Source organism: Hermetia illucens, chromosome 1, assembly GCF_905115235.1.
Source record: "Hermetia illucens chromosome 1, iHerIll2.2.curated.20191125, whole genome shotgun sequence".
NCBI lineage: Eukaryota > Metazoa > Arthropoda > Insecta > Diptera > Stratiomyidae > Hermetia > Hermetia illucens.
In genome coordinates, this window is record NC_051849.1 from 52,801,177 (window position 1) to 52,823,826 (window position 22,650).

Below are 22,650 nucleotides of genomic sequence, written 5' to 3' on the forward strand. Positions count from 1 at the left end.
CTGTGCCAATATTTACAAAATATTTACTATTTTAGGGTGTTAATGTTTGCGACGATGCAATTGCAGTAGTCTCGTGGTTTTCCATATAAATGAAAACCTTACCAGTTTCGGCCAACTGATGACCCCTATGCCCCCGAAAACATGTGAGCAATACCCCGCAAAGTTTCTATTTGCAATTCGCAGCAGATAGCTGGAATGCGCAGATAAGAACCAAGAAATCATCAATTAGAATTTACTTTTAGAAGTCCTTATCAATATAATTTACATTTAGGCACGATTGAATTATCTTCGCAGCGTTTAAGTGGGATTATTGTCATTATACAATTATGAAGTTGTAATATTTATTGTGGATTGTAGCAGAAATGAAATGAGATTAGGATGCTTCATTGTTGGCGATTTATGTTTAAATCGCGGTTATTTCTGGCGAAGTTAATCAGTCATTGATTGGAGCTATAAGTGCGCGGTACCTCAATACAACAGACTTACTAGATCTTTTTTGTTGGAGTCCTTCAAGTGCTATTATGTGGGTGTACTTAGGTTTATTAGTTCTAATTCTATTCCTGTATCATAAATGGAGTGCGAACCACTGGAGACGGTGTGGTGTGGATGGTCCTGTTCCCTTACCTTTGGTTGGAAATTTGTTGGAATATATATTGGCCAAGAAACACTTTGGCGAAGTTTACCAGAAAGTTTACAAGTAAGAGGAGAACATCCTTGTATGTTATTATTGCTAAGAGTATAGTGAGTTTAATATGGTGTATATTAATTGGTCAATTTGGATTCATGTGAAATTCGCATGGTCGATGTTGGTATCGTATAAAAGTATGTAAATTATCCAGCTGTTTAGCAAAAAACCATTCTCCTATAAAATTGATTTATTTTGTGTTAAAATGTATATATTTATTTCAGACATCTTGAAATTTCATACGATATTTCTTAATTTAAAAATGTGACGCAACTGCAGATTAAAATTAATCAGAAATAAGCTTCAACTTTCTCAGCGTTCTTGTCAAGGGGATATTCTAGTGTTAAACGCGTAAAAAAGGATCTAATTTTAAAACTGTTATAATCAAAAAAAAAAAAACAAAAAAAAACTATAGACTTACATGCTTTTTTTTGATGGAGTCCTTAAATTTACCATTCCAAGTTACAAGAAATAAAAGAACAAAGTGGCTACCGCGGTATTCAGATGCCTCTCTGCGAGAACGTAATGAGAATGGAGTAATACCCAGGTTTAAAACTAAAAAAGTCATATTTCCTTAAAGTTGATGAATGTTTTTAAGGGTTTGCGGAAAACAAAGCCTTAAAATGCTCTATTGACAAGTGAAAAAGAGAGGTGTAAAATGAAGGGTCGATTAGTATTTTTCAAATAATATTTCAGTTTTGGCATTTGTTGTAAATGGGAGGTATGCGAGGCATATAAATAGGTCAATTATTTCAAGGACCCACCCAAACGATAAATATAAAAAGTTATGGTGATCCCTGCATCTAGGCCTCAACATAATCTCAACCGCGCCTGAATAAAGCTAATATTATTATATTTTATAAATTGGCTGTTGACACCCTTTAAATTCATCCTATCTCCTATCATCATCATCATCAACGGCGCAACAACCAGTATCCCGTCTAGGCCTGCCTTAATAAGGAACTCCAGACATCCCGGTTTTGAGCCGAGGTTCACCAATTCGATATCCCTAAAAGCTGTCTGGCGTCCATCTTAGGCAGGGTCTGCCTCGTCTTCTTTTTCTACCATAGATATTGCCCTTATAGACTTAATCCATACGGATTAAGTGACCCGCCCACCGTAACCTATTCAGCTGGATTTTATCCACAACCGGACGGTCATGGTATCGCTCATAGATTTCGTCGTTATGTAGTCTACGGAATCGTCCATCTCATGTAAGGGGCCAAAAATTCTTCGGAGGATTCTTCTCTCGAACGCGGCCAAGAGTTCACAATTCTTCTTGCTAAGAACCTAAGTTTCCGAGGAATAGATGAGGACTGGCAAGATCATAGTCTTGTACAGTAAGAGCTTTGACCCTATGGTGCGCGGATTTCATCATCTTAGCTGTTATCGGTTGTGATTTTCGACCCTAGATAGGAGAAATTATCAACGGTCTCAAAGTTGTATTCTCCTATCCTTATTCTTCCCGTTTGACCAGTGCGGTTCGATGTTGTTGATTGGTTGGTTTTCGGTGCTGACGTTGCCACCATATATTTTGTCTTGCCTTCATTGATGTGCAGCCCAAGATTTCGCGCCGCCTGCTCGATCTGGATGAAGGCAGTTTGTAGGTCTCGGGTCGTTCTTCCCATTATGTCGATATTGTCAGCATAGGCCAGTAGTTGGGTGGACTTGCATTTACCTCAGCATCACGGATCACTTTCTCGAGGGCCAGGTTAAAGAGGACGCATGATAGGGCATCCCCTTGTCGTAGACCGTTGTTGATGTCGAATGGTCTTGAGAGTGATCCTGCTGCTTTTATCTGGCCTCGCACATTGGTCAGGGTCAGCCTAGTCAGTCTTATAAGTTTCGTCGGGATACCGGATACTCTCATGGCCGTGTACAGTTTTACCTTGGCTATGCTGGCTTTAAAGTCGATGAATAGATGGTGCAACTGTTGTCCATATTCCAACAGTTTTTCCATCGCTTGCCGCAGAGAGAAAATCTGATCTGTTACTGATGTGCCTGGAGTGAAGCCTCTTTGGTTTAGGCCAATGATGTTCTGGGCGTATGGGGATATCCGGCCTAGCAAGATAGAGGAGAATATCTTATAGATGGTACTCAGCAACGTGATACCTTTATAATTGCTGCACTGTGTGATATCTCCCTTTTTATGTATGAGACAGATAATGCCTCGTTGCTAATCGTCAGGCATTGATTCGCTGTCCCATACCTTGAGCATCAGTTGGTGAACCGCTTAGTGTAATTGGTCGCCTCCATATTTAACCAATTCGGCCGTAATTCCATCGGCTCCTGGCGACTTATGATTTTTTAGTCTATGAATTACACGGACTGTTTCTCCTAAACTTGGTGGTGGCAGTATTTGTTCGTCGTGTTCAGTTGGCGACACCTCCAACTCGCCGATGTTCTGGTTGTTCAGCAGTTCATCACAGTACTCAGCCCATCGCTCTAATATGCCCATTCTGTCGGAAATCAAATTTCCCTCTTTCTCTCGGTAGGATGAGGCGGCGATTTTGTCCGATTTTTATCGCTGAGGCCCACACTGGTGCCGCGTATAAGAGAGTAGAGCTATTGACTTGCGATAAAAGTAATCGTTGGCTATGTTTCGGGCTGCCCATATTTGAAAGCATTCTTGCCAGTGTTGAGCTGATAGTCACCGTATAGTTTCGTTCGCATAAATCTCTACTTCGCCGGGGTAATTGGGTGTTATGACCACTCCAAAGTCATCTGCGAATCTGACGACAACGGCTTGTTCAGCTACTGCTAGCCGTAAAACGCCATCATACATTAAGTTCTATAGCAGAGGACCCAGAACAGACCCATGCGGAACTTCCGCCGTTATACTATATGTACATCTTCGTCCCTTCGTCCGAATCATAAAATAGGTAGCGATTGACACCAAATTTGGTGAAAAGGTGGGAAGTGTGAATGCTCATGTATGCAATGAGTCACATCATTTTACATAGAATTTACGGGGGTGGGGCCGGTTCCCATACATGCAAAAGGGGGGTGCACAATTTTTTTTTTAACAAGTTATAGTCATGAGGAAAATCAAATGGAAGGCCTCGATTTTCTTTTCGGAGCTCTCTCGTACTCTCCACATTTTCAACAAATGCGGGAAATGTGTAGAGTACGGGGGGTTGAAAGTGATCATTTCTTTCAAAGACTCATTCTCAGAAACTACGCAACCAAAAAATCTGAAATAAACCAAGAGTCTGCCACTATATGGTGCCTAGGCTCCGAAATACCTTCCGCATCGATATCTGCTCTAATAAAGTCAACAATAGCATGTTATTATAATTTTTTAGTAATTGACTGCAAAACCCATCTTAATTTCATCGTAGAATCACGAAATTATGCAGCAATGTAGGCGAGGTGGAAATCGGGCTATTACTAATGAAGTTATAGTAGGTCAAACGTGAAAGTAGCTTTTGTGACATGCATGTATTACGAACTAGGTACTAATGGGACAAATGTCCACTCAAATGCAAAACATGTCATACCTGAAGCATCCAGCTTCCGGCTTCGCGACTTGTTCTTTTAATTAACATCCATTGTTTGAAAGACCATAAAGAAAATATTCATTACACATATCCCCCAGTTTCTATAATCGGCTCCAGTCTTCTTCTGAAGTTTGCTTAGACGCATCTTTACATGTCACGGTCCATATTGGCAAACGTCTTTGCAATAGTGGCTCTCAGTGATGCATCGGTTGGATATATCAATGGATTTAAATCTTGACAATTGGGAGGCCAGAATTCTCTCGTCCAAAACCAATTATGAACTAAATGACTTGCTTGGTAAAGCGCATCATCCTGTTGGAAAACATACGGATTTCTAGACGACACAGTTGCCATCCACGCCTTCACTTCATTTTTCAGAACCAGTGCCATTTTCTCCCTTGCTGTAGAAATGCGGTACCATGATATCAAATTCACTGGATACAACATCTAGCACATCAATATTCACCGGAAATTTCGTTTTTGGAGCAATAGGAGAAGGCAATTGATTTTTATATTCACATTAAAAATATTTTCATCAGGAAAAACGTCGTCTGGTAACGTTGTTTTTGAACTCGCTTTCTCTTGGCGGCTTCAGAAAGCGGATATCCTTCTCGACGAATAGACGCCTCCGATTCACTTTCAACGACATTATAAATGGTCTATCTTCGTTGACAGGCGGTTCAACTCCTTCGGAACTTCCCGAGACGCTTGTACTCTTTCTCTATTGATCTGTGCCAAGTGCTTTGCTAGAAATAGTATCAGCCCAGCGTACCTTGATGATACGTTTCATACAGGTGTCGACGAAGGTCTGACGCTTTCGAGTAACAGCGGTGGTGACTTTCCATGTGCTACTCTTATATAGCAACACACAGAAAACACTGGCATAGAACAATTTCAACTTGATCTTGGTGTTGAGATAACCGCGTTTCCCGATTTTAGACAAGGATGTTGCTGTTATTGCGTCGGGCAACATCCAGTTCAGCGCCACCGACGGGACGGGAAAAACCTCGCTTCCTAGATATACAAATTGATTGACGCTTTCGATGCGCTACCCTTTAATGTAGATAGGGAGAGTGCGATGTTCCGTCAGACCGGAAACCTTGGTTTTGTTGGAGTTTATCTTCAGTCCAACTCTATCAGCCTCTCTTTTGAATCCAGAGCTATTTGGCCATGACCCGGTGAGATAGCAAGTAAATATCATCAGAGTAGTATAGGTGTTTGAGGCAAGATGTGATAATCCCTTGAACTCCTCCAAGTCGTCCTGACTAGGCAGCATTACAAAAGTCAACAATAACAAGTAGAAATAATATCGGCAATAAGATGCAACCCTGACGAATGCCGCTTTCGAATTCCAATTCCTCTGAGATTTTATCTTGGTGCAGCAGGTGACATTTTGTGCATTATATGTCACTCTGATTATTGCTATTATTATTTTCTCCGGAATGCCTTCCTCCGTGCTCTACACGCCTGATACAATCTCTATCCACGTCGGATCCGTAGCAGAAACCAGCCTACTCTCGATCGATCAAGCTTTCGAAATGTTCCTTGATGCATTCCAGGATTATTTTAGTTATTATCTTCGCGACGGCAGAAAGCATACAAATATTCCTGCAATTGCCATACTCAAATTGGGTGCCCTTCTTCTGAATCTTAACGATCATTCTCTTGTTCCACTCTATAAGAGAGGTGCCGAATTCCCAGAATTTCCGTACGAGTGGAAGTGGCAGATCTGCAGAAACTGTAGGTGCAGCCATAAATAACTCTGCGGGGAGACCATCGAGCCCAGTGGCTTTACTCCGTTTGAGTGCACTTATGGGCGAAATGATTTCTCTTCTGCTTGGAGGAACAGGCCGTGCCTGTATGTTACGGTGATTGGCCATTTAATCCAGAAGAAGGGAAATTACACTGGATGCGGTGCGGTCAGAGCTGATGAGTGGGAATTAGGAAGGAGCGAATTTCCATAGGACTCGGAGTTTTTTCGGAAGCCCAGAGTATAAATTTTAATAAACAAGACATAATAGGGGGTCCGAAAATTTTTCACCCTAGACCTTTTTAGTTTTCATCCTGGATCTTGTTTTCACACATAATTTTCACCCCAGGCTTGAATTTTTTCTCTATTGCCCTGTGTATTGTTAAAAACCGTGGTGAAGGGTTCTGCCTACCTCTTCAGCTGGATGAAGAGTCAACAGTTATGTCATTCACAGGACCACCGAAAGGTTTGCAACCCCATGCAAGTTCTTTCATGATGAGGTATAAACTCCTAAAATCACTGTTTTTTGCGACATCTTCCGTTTCCCAGCAAGATATCACTCAAATTGCCGAGGGACAGCTGGATCATACAAATGATCGATGCCGAACTTGGGGGATTGCAGCTGTTCAACCCTCCAAGAAGCGACGGACGCAACACGCAAACGCAAATAGGAGACCATCAGATGGTGATCCCTTTCGAGTCCGATGTTAGTTCCTCTTTTGTTACGTACATCCACAAGCCAACTCTTAAATCTATTGGTGGTTGCAAAGTGATCAATTTGATTGCTCGTGCGGTGTCAGCCAGTTGAAACCCAACTGACCATATGGCAATCTCTGTGCTCCAACAATATGCCACCAATGACGAGGCGGTGGAAGTTACACAAATCTATCAATATTATTGTTACGGTCGCGTAGACCGTGCTTCTCCATTCAGATTAGAGATCGCCCATCATGATCACACCTTTAAAAAGCCTCTCCTGAACTGCGTCTAATTGCTCGTAGAAGGCATCCTTTTCCATTATATCGGATGTCTCCGTTTTATTAACTCGGTTTTGGTTTCGATTTCTGAAATTTGAAGTTTAGTCTTTTTTGGAATTTTGAATTTTTTTAGCAATGTCAAATTAGGAGGATATATCCTATTTTGACTCACTACTCACTACACTCTATTTTGCTAAACCTTTCTTTCTATGGTCAGTCTCAAGTAGTAGTTGCATCAATGATGGTAAAATGGTGAAAACAAAATTCATTCAAAACTGATTTCTGCAGATTAACATTAATCAGAAATATGTACGTACTCTACTCTTAATGGGCAGCGAGTCAAACCGCTGTAAAAACAGAATTCACCAAGAACACGAACCTCAGGCGCAAGAAATATGTGATAAGGTTATCAAGTGGCGTTTAGTTCTACAATCTTGTCTGGACGGTAGAGTCACAGTTTTTTGCAAACTTATTCCTACAAAAAACTTTCAGAGATAAATGGTAGTATTTTTCCAGAGATATATAGTAGTATTTTTCCAAAGAAAAGAGATGACTACTGACTCAATATTTGCTGTGATCCTAAAATTTAAAAAATATGAGATTCAAAGTTAAAACATTTGTACAAATTTGTGTCTTTTTCTCCTTTACATGTTTTTCTATTCCTATTCCATTCAGTATAAGGTCAATGTGGGGTAGGTTGCCATTCACTGCTAGCTTAGTATACTAGACCAACATTTTCAGATACAAAAACGCTTCAAGGGAGATCCTGCATGCATTACAACGGTACCTCATTTGTCGAGAAACCCATATATATCTTCGTCAGAGATGTATGTTTGTATAGGTTGATTGGGTGATTTTTAATTAATAATTAATTAATTAACGCTATTAGACACTGTATTGATACTTCAACTCTCAAGACTGTGGTAAGCGGGCTGGCAAGTATCTCGCGCAAACAACGGTGATCTTGTAGGCATTCGTATATGTTTGACTTACAGGTTCACATGTCTGGACTCGTTGCAGAAATACTAATGTTTTCTTTGTTTGAGAGATAGTAAGCCTTCACCATCTGGAGCAATCAACTGATAAGTAGGGTCAGTGTATTCCTTTTTCCTCAGGAATTAGCGCAGGCTGTACCCGCTGAATGGCTGTGAGAGTGGTATCTCGTTTGACCGGTTCCTCGACCAGCTAATTCCACTCTATATTCATATCATCATCATCAACGGTGCAACAACCGGCATCCGGTCTAGGCCTGCGTTAATAAGGAACTCCAGACATCCTGGTTTTGCGCCGAGGTCCACCAATTCGATATCCCTAAAAGCTCTCTGGCGTCCTGACCTACGTCATCGCTCCATCTCAGGCAGGGTCGCCTCGTCTTCTTTTTTTACCAAAGATATTGCCTTTATAGACTTTCCGGGCTGGATCATCCTCATCCATATGGATTAAGTGACCCGCCCGCCGTAACCTATCGAGCCGGATTTTGTCCACAACATGACGGTCATTGTATCGCTCATCGATTTCGTCGTTATGTAGGCTACATATTCCTATGGGCGTCGAAATTGTTAATCTATTCGAGGCGATAAATTTTCTTTGGTGGCAAGTCCAAGATATTGTTCACGGAACCTGACAAGACTGCACGGTACAATTTACTTCATATGAAGATCAAGTGGAAGGAGGTGCAAGTGTACATTAGTTGTGTCTGTTGGGTAAGATGACATGGTTCCAATGCCTCCACTTCTGGAGTTTATAATTCTGTTCAGCATAGTTGTATCATATCCTTGTTGAGCCCAGGCTACAAAACAAAAGAGCCATCAATGAGGATAGGATGATCTTTGGCTGTATATATCCACAGATTTAATTTCGGATGAAACCCCCATTTTTTCTTGAAGGTCTGTTTGCAAACGTAGAGAAGTATGCAGAGTTTCTTAATTCGAAGCTTTATGTTTAGCGTCCAATTTATCCTTGTATCCAGATGATTCCAGAATTTACCCATACACTCACGTGGGGTGGAATTCAGGTATGTTTGCTTTAGTGGTGAATAGTATTGGATCAGCATTGCTGTTGCTTTCAAAAGCATTCTCCAAAATATCGCGGATGGTTCACTAACGAAGGAAGGAAGTATCCTTGATATGTTGTCGGCATAAGCAACCAGCAGCAAATTTTTCCTCTTAAGAACGCAACTCTCCGAGGAATATATTGTCTTGTACAGTAAGACCTTTGATCCCATGGTGAGACGTTTCGAACGGAACAGTTTTTGTAAGCTGAAATAGGTTCTGTTAGCAGCCAACAATTTTGAGCGGATGTTTCCGTCATAGCTTTTATCAGTTGTTATTTTCGACCCTACTTATCAACGTAGTATCCCTACATCTGCCGCATTGCGTGATATCTCCCGTTTTATACAGGGTGCGGCAGTATAACTTCCTTTTTTACAATGCGCGCCACTCAGTTAGTTGATGTCATAGCGGAGCGCTAGTGGTCTCGTTCAAGAGGGGACACTGTAAACTTTTGTCCTGACATGGTTCAGTCGCCATCATGCGTTGGAATAGTGAGGAGTGTGCCTTTACCGTTGAGGTTTACTTTTCAAGCGGATGTTCGGTTATTGCAACACAGCGTGCATTTCTGAATCGCTTTAATTTAGTCCCGTTGGCTCCCGTGCCAGACCGCAAATCAATTGTTACATGGGTCACTACATTCAGATAAACTGCAAGTGCGACAAAAGGAAGAACTGGTTTTTAGCGATGAAGCCCATTTTCATTTATGTGGGTCGGTTGACAAACAAACAGCACACACTTCAAGAGCATCGATGGCTGTTTTGAGGGAACACTTTCCAGAGCGCCTTATCTCAATTAGAGGCGATTTGGAATGGCCGGCACGCTCTTCCGATCTGTCCCTTTGTGATTTTTTTCTATGGGGTTTTTTGAAGTCCCGTGTTTATGTGAACCGCCCAAGAACCCTACAAGATTTGAAGACCAACATCCAAGAAGAAATTGCCAACATAACACCTGCTATGCTAACAAGAGTCATGACAAACGCCAGAAATCGGTTTAGGCAATGTATGGAGAATGGGGGACGTCACCTAACAGATTTGATCTTCAAAACAATGTAAATAAAAACTTTAGACATGTACCTACATTATAAAAAATAAATAAATATTTTCCGATGCATACAATAGTTTTTATTGAGTTTTGAAAAAAGGAAGTTATGCTGCCGCACCCTGTATATTGGATAAACAATTCTTCGTGCCAATCATCAGGCATCAGGCACCATTTGGTGTAGTTGGTCACCTCCATATCTAGTTAGGCTGTAATTCCATCAACACCTGGCGATTTATGATTTTTAAGCTGATGAATTGCACGCACTGTTTCTTCTATACTTGGTGGCGGCAGCATCTATCCGTCGTTTTGAATTGGCGGGACCTCCAACTCGCCGATATTCTGGTTGTTGAGCGGCTCATAAAATTACTCAACCCATCGCTCCATGATGCCCATTCTGTTAGAAATCAGGTTTCCTTCTTTGTCTTCGCAGGATGAGCATCGAGGGTGTATAAAAATTTATCCTGCTGACTTGTTGGTAAAACTTTCGCACCTGGTGCCGTTGTCCTTGTACTTTAGGAGTTCACAAACTTGTTGGTTCTCTCAGGCTTCCTTCTTCCATCTGAGAAGTTGCTTCTCCGTTCGAAAGAGTTCTTGGTAGGTCCCTGCGCGTGCCCGCGTTCTTTGAGAATGCACCATTACTCGGCATGCGGCATTCTCCCGTTCCGTTGGTAGCTTACATTCATCGTCTGGGCTGTATGTTTGTGGCCGTATCAAGGATAATGCTCTTGAGGTGGTTGTGAAGATCATTTGTTGATGCTTCATCTCCAGGACTTTTGTTAGCTACGGTTATTGCGGCATCCATTTCCGCCTTATAAGTGTTGCGGAGTATTGTGTTGTGTCGCTTCAATGTTAACTCACACCTGATTGTCGGAGGGGTTTCTGGGTGGTGTTATTATATATATATATATATTGTCCCGTCTGGAGAGGCCCACCTTTATTTCTGGACCGGTTTCTGCGCAAACCAGGTGCTTCCAACAACCATTTCGGACAGCACTGCTAATTAAATAATCCGTAGTCCGTGATCATTGGTATCCATATGTAAGCTATGAGAGCCGACGTATTGCCTAAATACGGGCTTCGTTCCTACTTGGCTGTTAAAATCTCCAAGTATGATTTTGATCCTAATGGAATTTGCCGTGACTGGATATCAGATACCAGTCGACTCAGCTATGAATGAGTGAGTACCTGAGTCAAATCAGGGCAATAATCTGCAGGAAAACTATTTCGAGCACATAGTTTACTGGATGGTCACTATAATATATGGTATAGTGGCTCTACTCCAGGAAACCGGTCCCTGTCCAAGGTATTTCCTGTAAAGCCATTATATCGTCATCTGTGATTATGTTGGGGTTCATATGAAAATTGTTGATACGTGGTTAATTATAGTAAATTCATCGGATTTTATTCACTACGAGAAAAATTAATTTAACTTAAAAAAAGTGAAGTGACGGCGGCTTTACGGTTTCTTACCAGGACAGAGGCAAATCGTCAGACGCTGCCTCACCTCTGCCCTGGGAGCAGCGTGACCGTAGCGGCTCGCAGATGTTGAATGCTCATTTATATAATTCGTAAAACACTGACGATTTGCCTCTGTCCTGGTAAGAAACCGTAAAGCCGCCGTCACTTCACTTTTTTTAAAAAAGTTTGGGTGCAGGCCCAGCGAGGGGTCCGTGGACCAGAAAAGAAGGAGTAAGTTGCTCCTCAATTGGTCCGGTCCTGCATTAAGTTGATGCGGACTTAGGACCCCTCTTCATTCTCAAAACGAATAATTTAACTTGTTTTTGCTGAGATTGTCTACTAACTCAAAGTGCTAACCTATATGCTTGTGTAAATCCTCATTTTCAGGTCGTATTCCAGTGCCAGCTATGTTGGCATTTATCGACTTCTCAACGAGCCAGCGATACTTGTGAGAGATCTGGACTTTGTCAAGGATGTTTTTGTACGGAAATTTAACGCATACCACGACAATTCGGTAATGATCGATCCAAAATTGGATCCACTGGCGATGAGTAATCCTTTTTATGCTAAAGGGGATCGATGGAAACTTCTAAGATCACAGTTAGCCCCGCTCTTTACTTCCAGCAAGGTTAGTAGATTCTAGGATTCACTTGTGTTAATATTCTCGCTCGTTGCAAACTTTTTAAAAGGGAGTTTGAAATCGAATACAAATTGTACTTCGTTCATTACTTTGAGCACAAACTTCACACACTATTCGTGATTTTCCATTTACATGTTCTACTTGTTTCAGGTAAAGTCACTATTCCCATTAGTGTACGATGTTTGCCAGAAATTTGAGAAATACGTTGCTAGGGGGCCAGACAACCAGTACAATGCCTTTGAAGCCAAAGATGTAAGTAGAGGAATGTTTGAGACAAAAGTTTAGTCCAGTTCAAACTTCCACTTAGATATATTTAGATATTTAGATTTGTAAGAGATGCATTAGCTGAAATCAATGAAAAAGTAAAAATTCCTACAGGTTTAATTCAAGTTTAGAATATATAAAAGTTGATAAAAATATAGGACCATATATAGCCTACTTCTTTTAACTTTACTTTATTTTCAACATTGAATAGGTTTATATATTTATAAATTATTTATATAAAATAAATAAGATCTTTTGCTACTCTAATAAGATTTCTTTATTTGGTTTGGTTTCAGTTATGCTCAAAATTTACCATTGAGGTGATGGCATCTTGCGGATTTGGATTAAATGGCGAAGCTTTCACAAACCCCAACTCAGAATTTGCAAAATTTGGGGAGCAAATTTATAGTCCAACATTTTGGACATTCCTTCAATCTGTTGGTGGACATTTTCTACCGCCGGTGTCCAAAATACTTCGTTTGCCGTAAGTGAAATCATATTGCTTTAGTAGTTTATTATAATAATTTTCCTTTTCCTTCTTGGTAGATATACTTAGGTGTCTAATTTTGACAATACTATTCTAGGCTTCACATATTTATCATTAAGCGACGGTCGAAACTATGCGGATCCCTTTATTATTCCTTTAGCTTTAACAAATTCTGTGTGTGTCTACTTCGGACCCCCGAGGAAGTTTGGGTACGAGGGAAATTGTTTCTTTCTCCTTTTCCTCTCCCGAAATCTAAACCATCTACTTGTTCTGCTTTGGGTGTCATCCGTGCCTGGTTCACACTGTTGTTGGAGAATGTAACATGTATAATACAAGATCTACTTAAAATAAAATAAGGTTTTGTAACCATGAACAATGCTACCGTTGGGGTTATTCACCAAAGTTTCTTGATACATAATATTCCACAATTCCAGGTCTAGTACGGAGTTCTGTAGGATACCCGCCGATATTATATACTCCTGGAGTTCTTCATCAGTGTCCCACCAGAGTCGTTTTTCTTCCGGGTTGTAGGCGACAAAGGCCACGAATTAAATGGAAGTGACGTACCTCCTAACTTGACTCCAATTGGCTGAATTCAATGCATTCCTCACATCCACATATTTCTGGCTAAGCCTCTCGTCTCTGGGAAAAAATTCTTCCCTTACCTAGTTGCATAGCTCACTTAAAATATTACTAAGTTTCCTTCTAGATCTGTTTCTTTCTTCTCAAATAGTTTTACCTACCGTTCTCTGAGCACTCTATGGCGATAATTTACCTTAAGGAAATGTACAACTGAGCAATGTGCTAAGGGGCAGCATAGCCCTGGAATATATACCAAGGGCGAAAGGGGGTGAAAAGGATCTTTTTCACCCTAAATCTTTCAGACCAATTTGCCTCACATCGTTCATACTTAAAACGGTGGAGAAGGTCATAAGCAACTATATTGGAAATAACGTTCTAAAACGTAATCCCCTACATCAGTGTTAACATTGTCAACCGAAACTGCTCTGTATCAGCTGACGGATGTACTACGGGATGCCATAGAAGTAAAAGTGATAGCATCGTGTGTGTTTTTGGATATCGAAGGAGCATTGGATAACACATCGCACACAGATATAAAAAAATCCCTGATCAGCAGGGGAGTCGGAAATATCCAGGCTTTCTGCATGGCCAAAATGCAAGAGAGTAGGCAAATAGAAGTGCTGATAGGTACAAATTCTATTGTCATGAATACTACTCATGGCAGGGTACTATCACCGCTTGTGTGGAGTATGGCAGCGATAGATAGATAGATAGATAGATAGATAGCTTTATTAGTGTAAATCAATTCATGTTCAGATACAATCAATATTTAAGTGATACAGACTAAGTCTTTTCAACTATGGTAAGTTGTGCAGTATAAACAATCTTAATAAGTGTAATCGCTTCAATTCTCAAAATTCCCTAGGAAAATTTAAAAAAAAAAAAACCTAGTTTGCAGAGTATGGCAGTGGACGAACTCCTGGACGTGCAAATAAATACTGGAATACAGATTCAGGGTTACGCGGGAAACATTACTCAAATTAAGGAGTAAATATGAGGATTCCCTGTGTGATAGAATCCAAACTGGATTAAGGGTTCCTAGTGCCTGGTATAGGAAGGTACGGATGCGTATCAATCCAGCTAAAATCACCATAGTACCATTCACTAGGAAACGCCAATTTGATCACCTGCGAGCCATAAGGTTACATGTCATGTAGGTGAAACGAGAAACAGAGGTTAAATATTTGGGAATTATGCTGGACCAAAAATTACAAAAATTACTACAAAGGCTCTCATGACTCGTCCATAGTAGGAACAAATGGGATTGCAGTCCGAGGATACCACTTTTGATAAACACTGCAATAGTAAGGCAAACAATTACCCATGGGGCGGTAATTTGGCTAGAAGGAACTGAACTCAGCCACAAATTCCAAAGACTGGCTTGCATGTGTATCTGTGTGGTCATGAGGACATGCCCAACGGCATCCCTGGATGTTCTTCTGGGATTAACCCTTCTCTATCTGCACATATAGATGCAGGCAAGGAGGGCAATATTCAGAATGGCCGGGAGTATCAGTGAGGCGGGGAAATGTCTAAATCGAAGGAAGATTGATATTCTTTCTAGGCGGTACCCCGAATGACAACGAAACGAAAGGCAAACGTGGAACTACAGGGGACAGAACATTGCTATTCTAACTAACAGCCAAGAAGCGATTAAGGCACTTAAGTCAAACCAAGTGAACTCTAAATTGGTATGGGAATGCCTTGAGAGACTGAATATGCTCGGTTCGTTTAATAAAGTCTGGATACTCTGGGTTCCAGGCCATGTCGGGTTGGAAGGCAATGAGGCAGCAGACGAACAGGCCTAGAAGGAAGCAGGGACGTCTTTATACGGGCCAGAGCCCTTCTGTGGAATCGGAAACGGGTTCACGGCTATGACATTAAAAAATTAAGAGGAACGTCTGAGGGAACTATACTGGATGGGTCTACCAGCAATGGAGGAGTCTATATTAATTTAAAAATACGACATATGTATGAATTTTGAATTAATATAAGGGAGCAAATACGACCTTATAACCACTTCGGACACGCTGCTCCCAGGGCAGAGGTGAGGCATCGTCTGATAAGTTGCCTCTGCCCTGGACAAAACCGGAAGCCATATATTTTGCAACTTGGATGTTTGCCTAAGGATGAGGGTTCCGTGGACCACATCCGAGAAAGCCTTTTGCCTTCCAAGTGGTCGGGTCCGCCATTAAATGGATGGCGCACTTAGGAATCTCTCGATTCTCAAACAAAATGTTAGTCTATAACTCAATTTTGCAGATCGATCCATAACCAGAATACGTGAATTTTATTATACTCGACCGAACAATAAAACCAACCACATTCTGCACTTTTTCCTTTCTCGCAGAAATGGTCTTTCGTCTCTTATATCTCTACTCTGAGCGGTACCAAACCCAGATTCGAAATCTTTCAGAAACGCAACCTCTCATATCTAGCTGATCGGCTGTCCATAGAATTAGCCGGCCGCGCTGCCACTACTCCTGATTTCGCTGATCATGTCCTTGAACTTAAAAATCGACGCCGGCTTAGCGACAAAAACAATTGCTCACTGTTGTGTAGTATTAGGCGGCATGCAATTCTTCCCAGCCACAATCAAACGCTTTCCTGCACTCAATAATGCGTAATATGGTCAATCCAAGGAAGGTTAACGAATGATTGACCCAGTCAATTTTTACTTGCACTATTTGAAAATTATTTGTTGTTGGGTTCTTGAATTTAGGGGAAGGCGACCAGTTGTAAGGGTGTTTTAAAAATAAGTAAAATTAATTTTTTTAATGTGTTAAGTATTGTATGTAAATAATGGACGGGATGGATGGGATGAATTTGAGAGGGATGATTGAGAAAGCTAAGGGGTTTGGAAAAAATCATTATTGAATCTATTCTGTGGTCAAATTGACCCCGGAAAAGGCGAAATTCAGCAGCCGTGTTCCAGGTTTTGTACTCCATCGTGAGTACCAATTCACGATTTTGCCCTGCCCTATTCATATTGACTTTCTCTATAATATTGTAGACATTCCGGCAGGTGAAGGTATATCCCTCCTCTTCTTCATATTTTTTTTCTTTTAAAAGTTAAATGTTTCTGATTTCATATCCTGTAGTTGCAAGCATAATACAAAACTTTTATTCCACAGCTCAATACCGAAAAATATTCAAAGATGGCTCACCATAATTGCAAAAGAAGTAATTAGGCGTCGTGAAACTGAAAATGGGACACGAAATGATTTCTTGCAATTAATATCAGATACGAAAGAAAATGATAAAATTTTGAGCGAAAATGAGGTTCTGGGCCATTGTTCGACTTTGCTTATTGAAGGTTTCGAAACATCTAGTACTTTGATGGCGTATTGTTTATATGAGGTAAGTGACTAAATGTTCAAGAAAAGGAAGTGTTTAATTTTGTAATAATTCCCTAGCTTGCCATCAATCCCGATATTCAGAAAGCTGTTCACGAGGAGTTGGATAGGGTCCTAGTCAAACACAATCGGACAATAACATATGAGTCGTTGCAAGAAATGAATTACTTGAATAGTGCTATGTTAGGTAAATTTATAATAGGAATGTATATTGATCAAATCAAGGTGCCAAACTTTAGTGTCGTTTCTCTCTGCTTCTTTTGGAGAGTTCCAAAGGCATAACATAATATACATAAATTTCAGAAACCCTACGGATGCATCCAGTTATGTCAGCAACAGTAAAGTTATGCACAGAAGATACTGAACTACCTCCGCAATATCCAGGCGGAAGGCCAGTTACAATTCCAGCAGGAACCAGCATTGTCGTTCCTGTTATGGCTATTCAGTAGTAAGTACCCCAAATTCATATTACTCCACTGTATATGGTACTCTTTTCTTAAATCCTTATTATATGATTAACATTACCTTCACAGCGATCCGGAACTATACCCCAAACCAAACACTTTCAACCCGGAACGCTTCAACGATGAAAATCAAGGCTCTCGCAATAAATACAGTTTTCTCTCGTTTGGCGAAGGTCCGAGAATATGCATTGGCATGAGATTTGGAATGATGCAAAGCAAGGCGGGATTAGCCACAATCCTGTATAAGTATAATGTACGATTGTCTCCTAAAACTCAAGTACCTACAAAACCTACACCAGCGACATATTTATTAAATCCAGAATCTGGATTGTGGATGAACTTTGAGAGACGATTGAGAAAGTTGTAAGGTTGCATTATTGAATTAGGTTTAATTGGGTTACATACATTTATATTTCAAAATCATTAAAGTTTTCTATGAAATACGGGTTTTTTTCTTTATCCTCTCCTGCTCAATTTCCGCCTTTATCTTGCTATTATGGGGGATAGCAACGTCAATAATATACGCGGAGCAACCCGTCTTGTCAACTAAGCGTACGTCAGGCTTGTTGTGTGGAATATGGCGATCAGTTAGAACTTGCCGGTCCCAATACATGCATGCTTTGCACGAGGCAGGTTCATCCGCTCCACGGCAGACTTTGGATGATGCATTCGGAATTTGGACATAGTTGTTCGTATCCGCCGCTGGACGTTTTCCAGATCGGTCTTCGTCCACGATAATATTCCAAATGCATATGCCAGTGAAGGAATAGCGAATACGTTCAATGCGCTTATTTTATTCTTCCCCGAGAGATGTGATTTCAGTACCAGCTTTACCTCGGACACCACCTTGTTGTGGTGGGGGAGCATGTAGGAGTTTACTACTACACTAAGGGTGTTCAAAATATGAATATGGAAACGAAGTATATAAACTCTCCAAGTGGTAAGAAGTCACAGACTTCGAATCCACCCGCGACCATGAGCAATCATGTCGCGGCCGAGTCGCGGATTTTGGAGGCCTCACCAAATTCATACTCGCTTATAGATCAATCTGCCTACGACGAAGTTAGCCAGAAAGGAAAGTACGGAAACTCTCAAATTGGGAGAAACTGGAAATCCGACTACGGCCGGCCCGTCCGCGGTACTACAGCCCAAATCTACCCGCAAACGGAAGAGGAAGGCCTGGCAGAAGGGAACTTCGGCTACCAAGGAGGGGGGACTACAGGCTGAATCTTTCCTGCCAGAACCTTCTTCTTCATCCTTACCGGGAAGAGCGGAAGAACAGGAAGCTGGTGACGCGGACGCTACTGGTTTAACGCCAGTATGTGGAAATGGTTCCAAGCGGTCCGGACACCGTGAACTTGGAAAGGCCCTAAGCCGACGGCAGAAGAGAGCACTGCGAAGGAAGATGAAGAACCTTGGGAATGAGGACATGGGCGTGACGTACGGTGTGGGGGAAACCCCGTTATACGTGGACTGCCGCATACGCTTCTAACTGTTTTCCATAAGACAACAGACTAAGTTTATGTCGAAAAACATAAAGATTGGTCAAATCAACCTGGAGCATGCCAAAGCTCCCTCCTACCTGTTGGCAGTGAGAATGACAAAGCTACAGGATTTCCCCTATATGTTTCTGGTGCAAGAACCGAGGATTCGATTTAACAGAATCAGTGGCATTGGATCAGTAAAGGGGGCTAGGATCTTCTACGACGAAAGATCCATAAGACCGAGAGCTTGCGTCCTGATGTCCAGACAGTTAGAGGCAACTATGCTGAGACAATATTGTTCCCAGGACTTTGCCACTGTCATCATACAATACCAGATAAATGACGAGAGGAAAAACATCATAGTTGCTTCCGCTTATTTACCCTATGATTCTTTGCATCCTCCACCGACGCAAGAGCTTAGGGATCTGGTGGCGTATGTAAAATCAAGTGGATTCGAGCTCTTAATACGTTGCGATGCGAATGCTCAACATATTTGTTGGGGCAGTAGCAAATGCAATCCAAGAGGGGAGAAGCTATTTGATTTCATCACTTCAGCTGGTCTTATGACTGCAAACGTAGGGTGCGCCCCTACGTTTGTGGGACCGAGAAGAAGCGAAGTAATTGACATAACAATCTGTACCCCAAAATTGTTAGAGTTGATTACACACTGGCGACACTCTCAGATCACCGATATTTAGTATTCAATTTGACTATTGCGGGCGAACAGTCTGCAGTACAAAGACTGAACCCTAGGAAAACGGATTGGGCAAAGTTCAATGAACTTCTTGGCAATGAAGTACAGTTCCCTAGGCGACTAAGGACTCCTTTGGTGCTGGGAGATGAATTGAAAACCGAAGCCAACGCGGTAAAACGGTTCCTTGGTGGAACCGAGAACTGCAAAAACTCAGGAAATCAACCAAGCGACTTCTAAACCGTGCTTGCAAAAGTAACAAGAACGAAGACTGGTTAAATTTCAGGAACTCACAACGTGAATATAAGAGGCTCGTTAGGTGTTCGACACGAGACTCCTTTAGAGCATACAGTGAGGAACTGGAAGGCGAAAGAGAGACTTTAAGGCTGTGCAGAGTCCTCAAAAGGGATGAGTCGACCAAGTTGGATTCTCTTAGAAAACCCGACGGTACTTTCACGAGCTCCAGACTGGATTCAGTACAGACTCTCCTGGAAGTACACCACCCGGGAGAACGGGTGAGAGAAGTGGTAGGGGGAGAGTTGACGGTTCTTGCAACCCCACGCAAGTGTTGCAAGGGGAACTGCAACACTGCGAAAGCGGTTGTTATCCATGAAAAGGTGAGAGCTGCCATACTGTCCTTTGGACATTTCAAAGCACTTGGCATGGATGGTATCTATCCGGCAATGCTAAAGGAGCGTATGGAGCATTTAAAGCGACCTCTAAGAAATATTTTTCGAGGATGTCTTGCTCTGGGCTACGTGCCTTCTTCCTGGCAACAGGTTAAGGTAGTTTTCATACCGAAACCTGGGAAAGATGACTATTCTAATCTAAAGAACTTCAGACAGATTAGCTTGACTTCATTCTTGCTGAAAGGTTTGGAGAGACTGGTGGAGCGCCACATTCGTGGAAACGCACTTAGGTCACACCCACTTAGTGAAAACCAACATGCTTACCAAAGTGGAAAGTCCTGTGAGTCTGCTCTTCATTCTTTGGTCACAAAGATAGAGGATGCAACTTTGAATTGTGAGTATGCGATGGGGGTGTTCGTGGGTATTGAAGGGGCTTTTGACTGTGCGCCTTTTCAAAAACTTTGTGATGCCGCCAGAGCGCATGGTGTTGATGGTGCTTTAATTAAGTGGATCCATGCTACGCTAACGCAAAGACTGCTGTGCGCTGAGGTGAGTGTCGATCGCTACCTGACTGCAGAAGCAACGAAGGGCTGCCCCAAGGAGGTGTGCTTTCGCCACTTCTGTGGAGTATGCTGATCGACTCACTACTATGCGAACTGCAAAATTTGCCAATACACGCCCAAGCTTATGCTGATGACGTACTACCCTTCAACTCTCCGAAGAAGTGAAATATCTGGGAGTCACTCTAGATAAAAAACTTTTTTGGAACAAACATGTAGAAGCAAAGATGAAACGAGCTCTCACAGCTTATGGGCTGTGCAGACGGACCTTTGCCTCGACATGGGGACTCAGGCCTCAGGTGGTATTGTGGATATACGTTGCCATCATTAGGCCCATGTTCGTATATGCATCCGTAGTGTGGTGGGTTAAGGTGAGACAAAAAGGATTTTCACCGTAAACTAGCCGCACTGATAAATTAATTACTGATTACAGGTATCACTAATTAAGGAACCTGTAAAAGGGTGGGATAATCTAATTATAGTTTTGGACAACACCACTCTCTAATTATATCTGACGATAGTCAAATTGGGATTTAATTTATGTTAATGAGCTTGCTGGGAACACAAGTTCAGCTATAAAAAGACTGGCCAAATAGGGAAGAGTATTATTCTTGGTTTATAAAGCTGATTGCATTATCAAATTCGTTCTTAAAAAAACTTTACCAATACAAAATGGAATTAACTCCTTTAGACAAAATCTCGACCATCAAAGGCAAACTTGAGAAGTGTTTACAAGAAAAGGAGGATCTACAAAATCTGGTTGAATCATCAATACCAGGATATTATGTAAAACAAGACAAATTTTTATTGAAAAATATGGAGATATTATCAGAAGAGGATATTCAACGCCGCGAAACGGAATTGGACAGATTAATCAACAAGTTGGAACATGATCTAAGCGAATTGGAAATTGATATCTGGCAGTGCTATCCACAATTTGGACGTGTCAGTACCTTGTCGAGTGGGTGGCTACCTATAATATCATTGGAGACAGACCCTTCAATTAAATTCATTCCTGTCCCGTTTTTCTCGAAAGAGCACAATACAATAATGTTTCATCTCATCAGCCCTGACGGCAACTGTTACATCAGTAATGCTGGGAAAGATGGCTGCATCAAAACCGTAAATCTTCCTACATTTGAAATAACATTGCTCGGAAGAGATAGCAACTTGCAGTTTGTGCCAATTCCGTTCTTTTCAGAAGAACTTAAGAAAGTTATGTTCATGTTAATTAGTACAGATGGTAGATATTATATTAGAAACGTATGAAGAAGAAATGTTCAATTGTAGTTGTAAATAAATTGTATTTAGGTTATACCAATTTTTTCAAGGTTTATTGACTATGCAGGAAGCGTCCGCAGATATTTCAGGTGGTAATTTAGCCTATAGCGTGATTAGTGTTCCATTCCTAGTAAGTTGGTTCAATACAGCTAGTGTCCGTAGATATCCCTAGCATCTATCACGTTTGCTTGACAGTGGCGGTGGTGCAATTCCCACTATGATTCTGAGGTTCTTTTTGGTGAGGTTAAGCAATCCTTGCACATGCGCTCGTATCCCCAAAAGGCACCCTGGCAAGCTCCACCTCAGGTAGGCCCGCGCCCGCTGCTTTATTGCCTTCCAACATGGCCTGCCTGTGGACAACCTTGAGTAGTGTTCATGACAATAGAATTTGTATCTGTCTACTTCTATTTGCCTACTCTCTAGCATTTTGCTCATCCAGAATACCAGGGTGTTTCCCACTCCCTTGCAGCTCAGGGCATCTTGTATCTCTGCTTGCGATGTATTGTCAAATACTCCTTTGATATCCAAAAACGCACAAAGTGCTATTTAAGGTGAAAAGGTTCCTTTTTACCCATTTTCGGAAAAAAGACCACTTCTCCTCTCCCTGATACCCCACATGACTATATTGGGAGAAAAAAAATATTCCTCCCTTTTGTATGTATGGAGACTGCTATATACATACATGCTATCTGAATAGCATGCTGTTTTCAAGCCCAGGTACAGCGAGAGGGTTACTACTACTGCGAGAAG

At 41.5% G+C, this 22,650-nt stretch overlaps 1 protein-coding gene across 1 annotated transcript; it reads left to right on the forward strand.

Moving 5' to 3' along the window:
• The first annotated feature begins 420 nt into the window (after window positions 1–420).
• LOC119658612 (probable cytochrome P450 308a1) lies at window positions 421–17,696 on the forward strand. Its single transcript, XM_038066103.1, has 8 exons — window positions 421–697; window positions 11,850–12,090; window positions 12,253–12,354; window positions 12,663–12,850; window positions 16,570–16,795; window positions 16,852–16,978; window positions 17,095–17,239; window positions 17,325–17,696. The coding sequence occupies exons 1-8, from the start codon at window positions 522–524 to the stop codon at window positions 17,620–17,622; spliced, it is 1,503 nt and encodes a 500-aa protein (XP_037922031.1). The 5' UTR covers window positions 421–521; the 3' UTR covers window positions 17,623–17,696.
• Window positions 17,697–22,650: the final 4,954 nt, after the last annotated feature.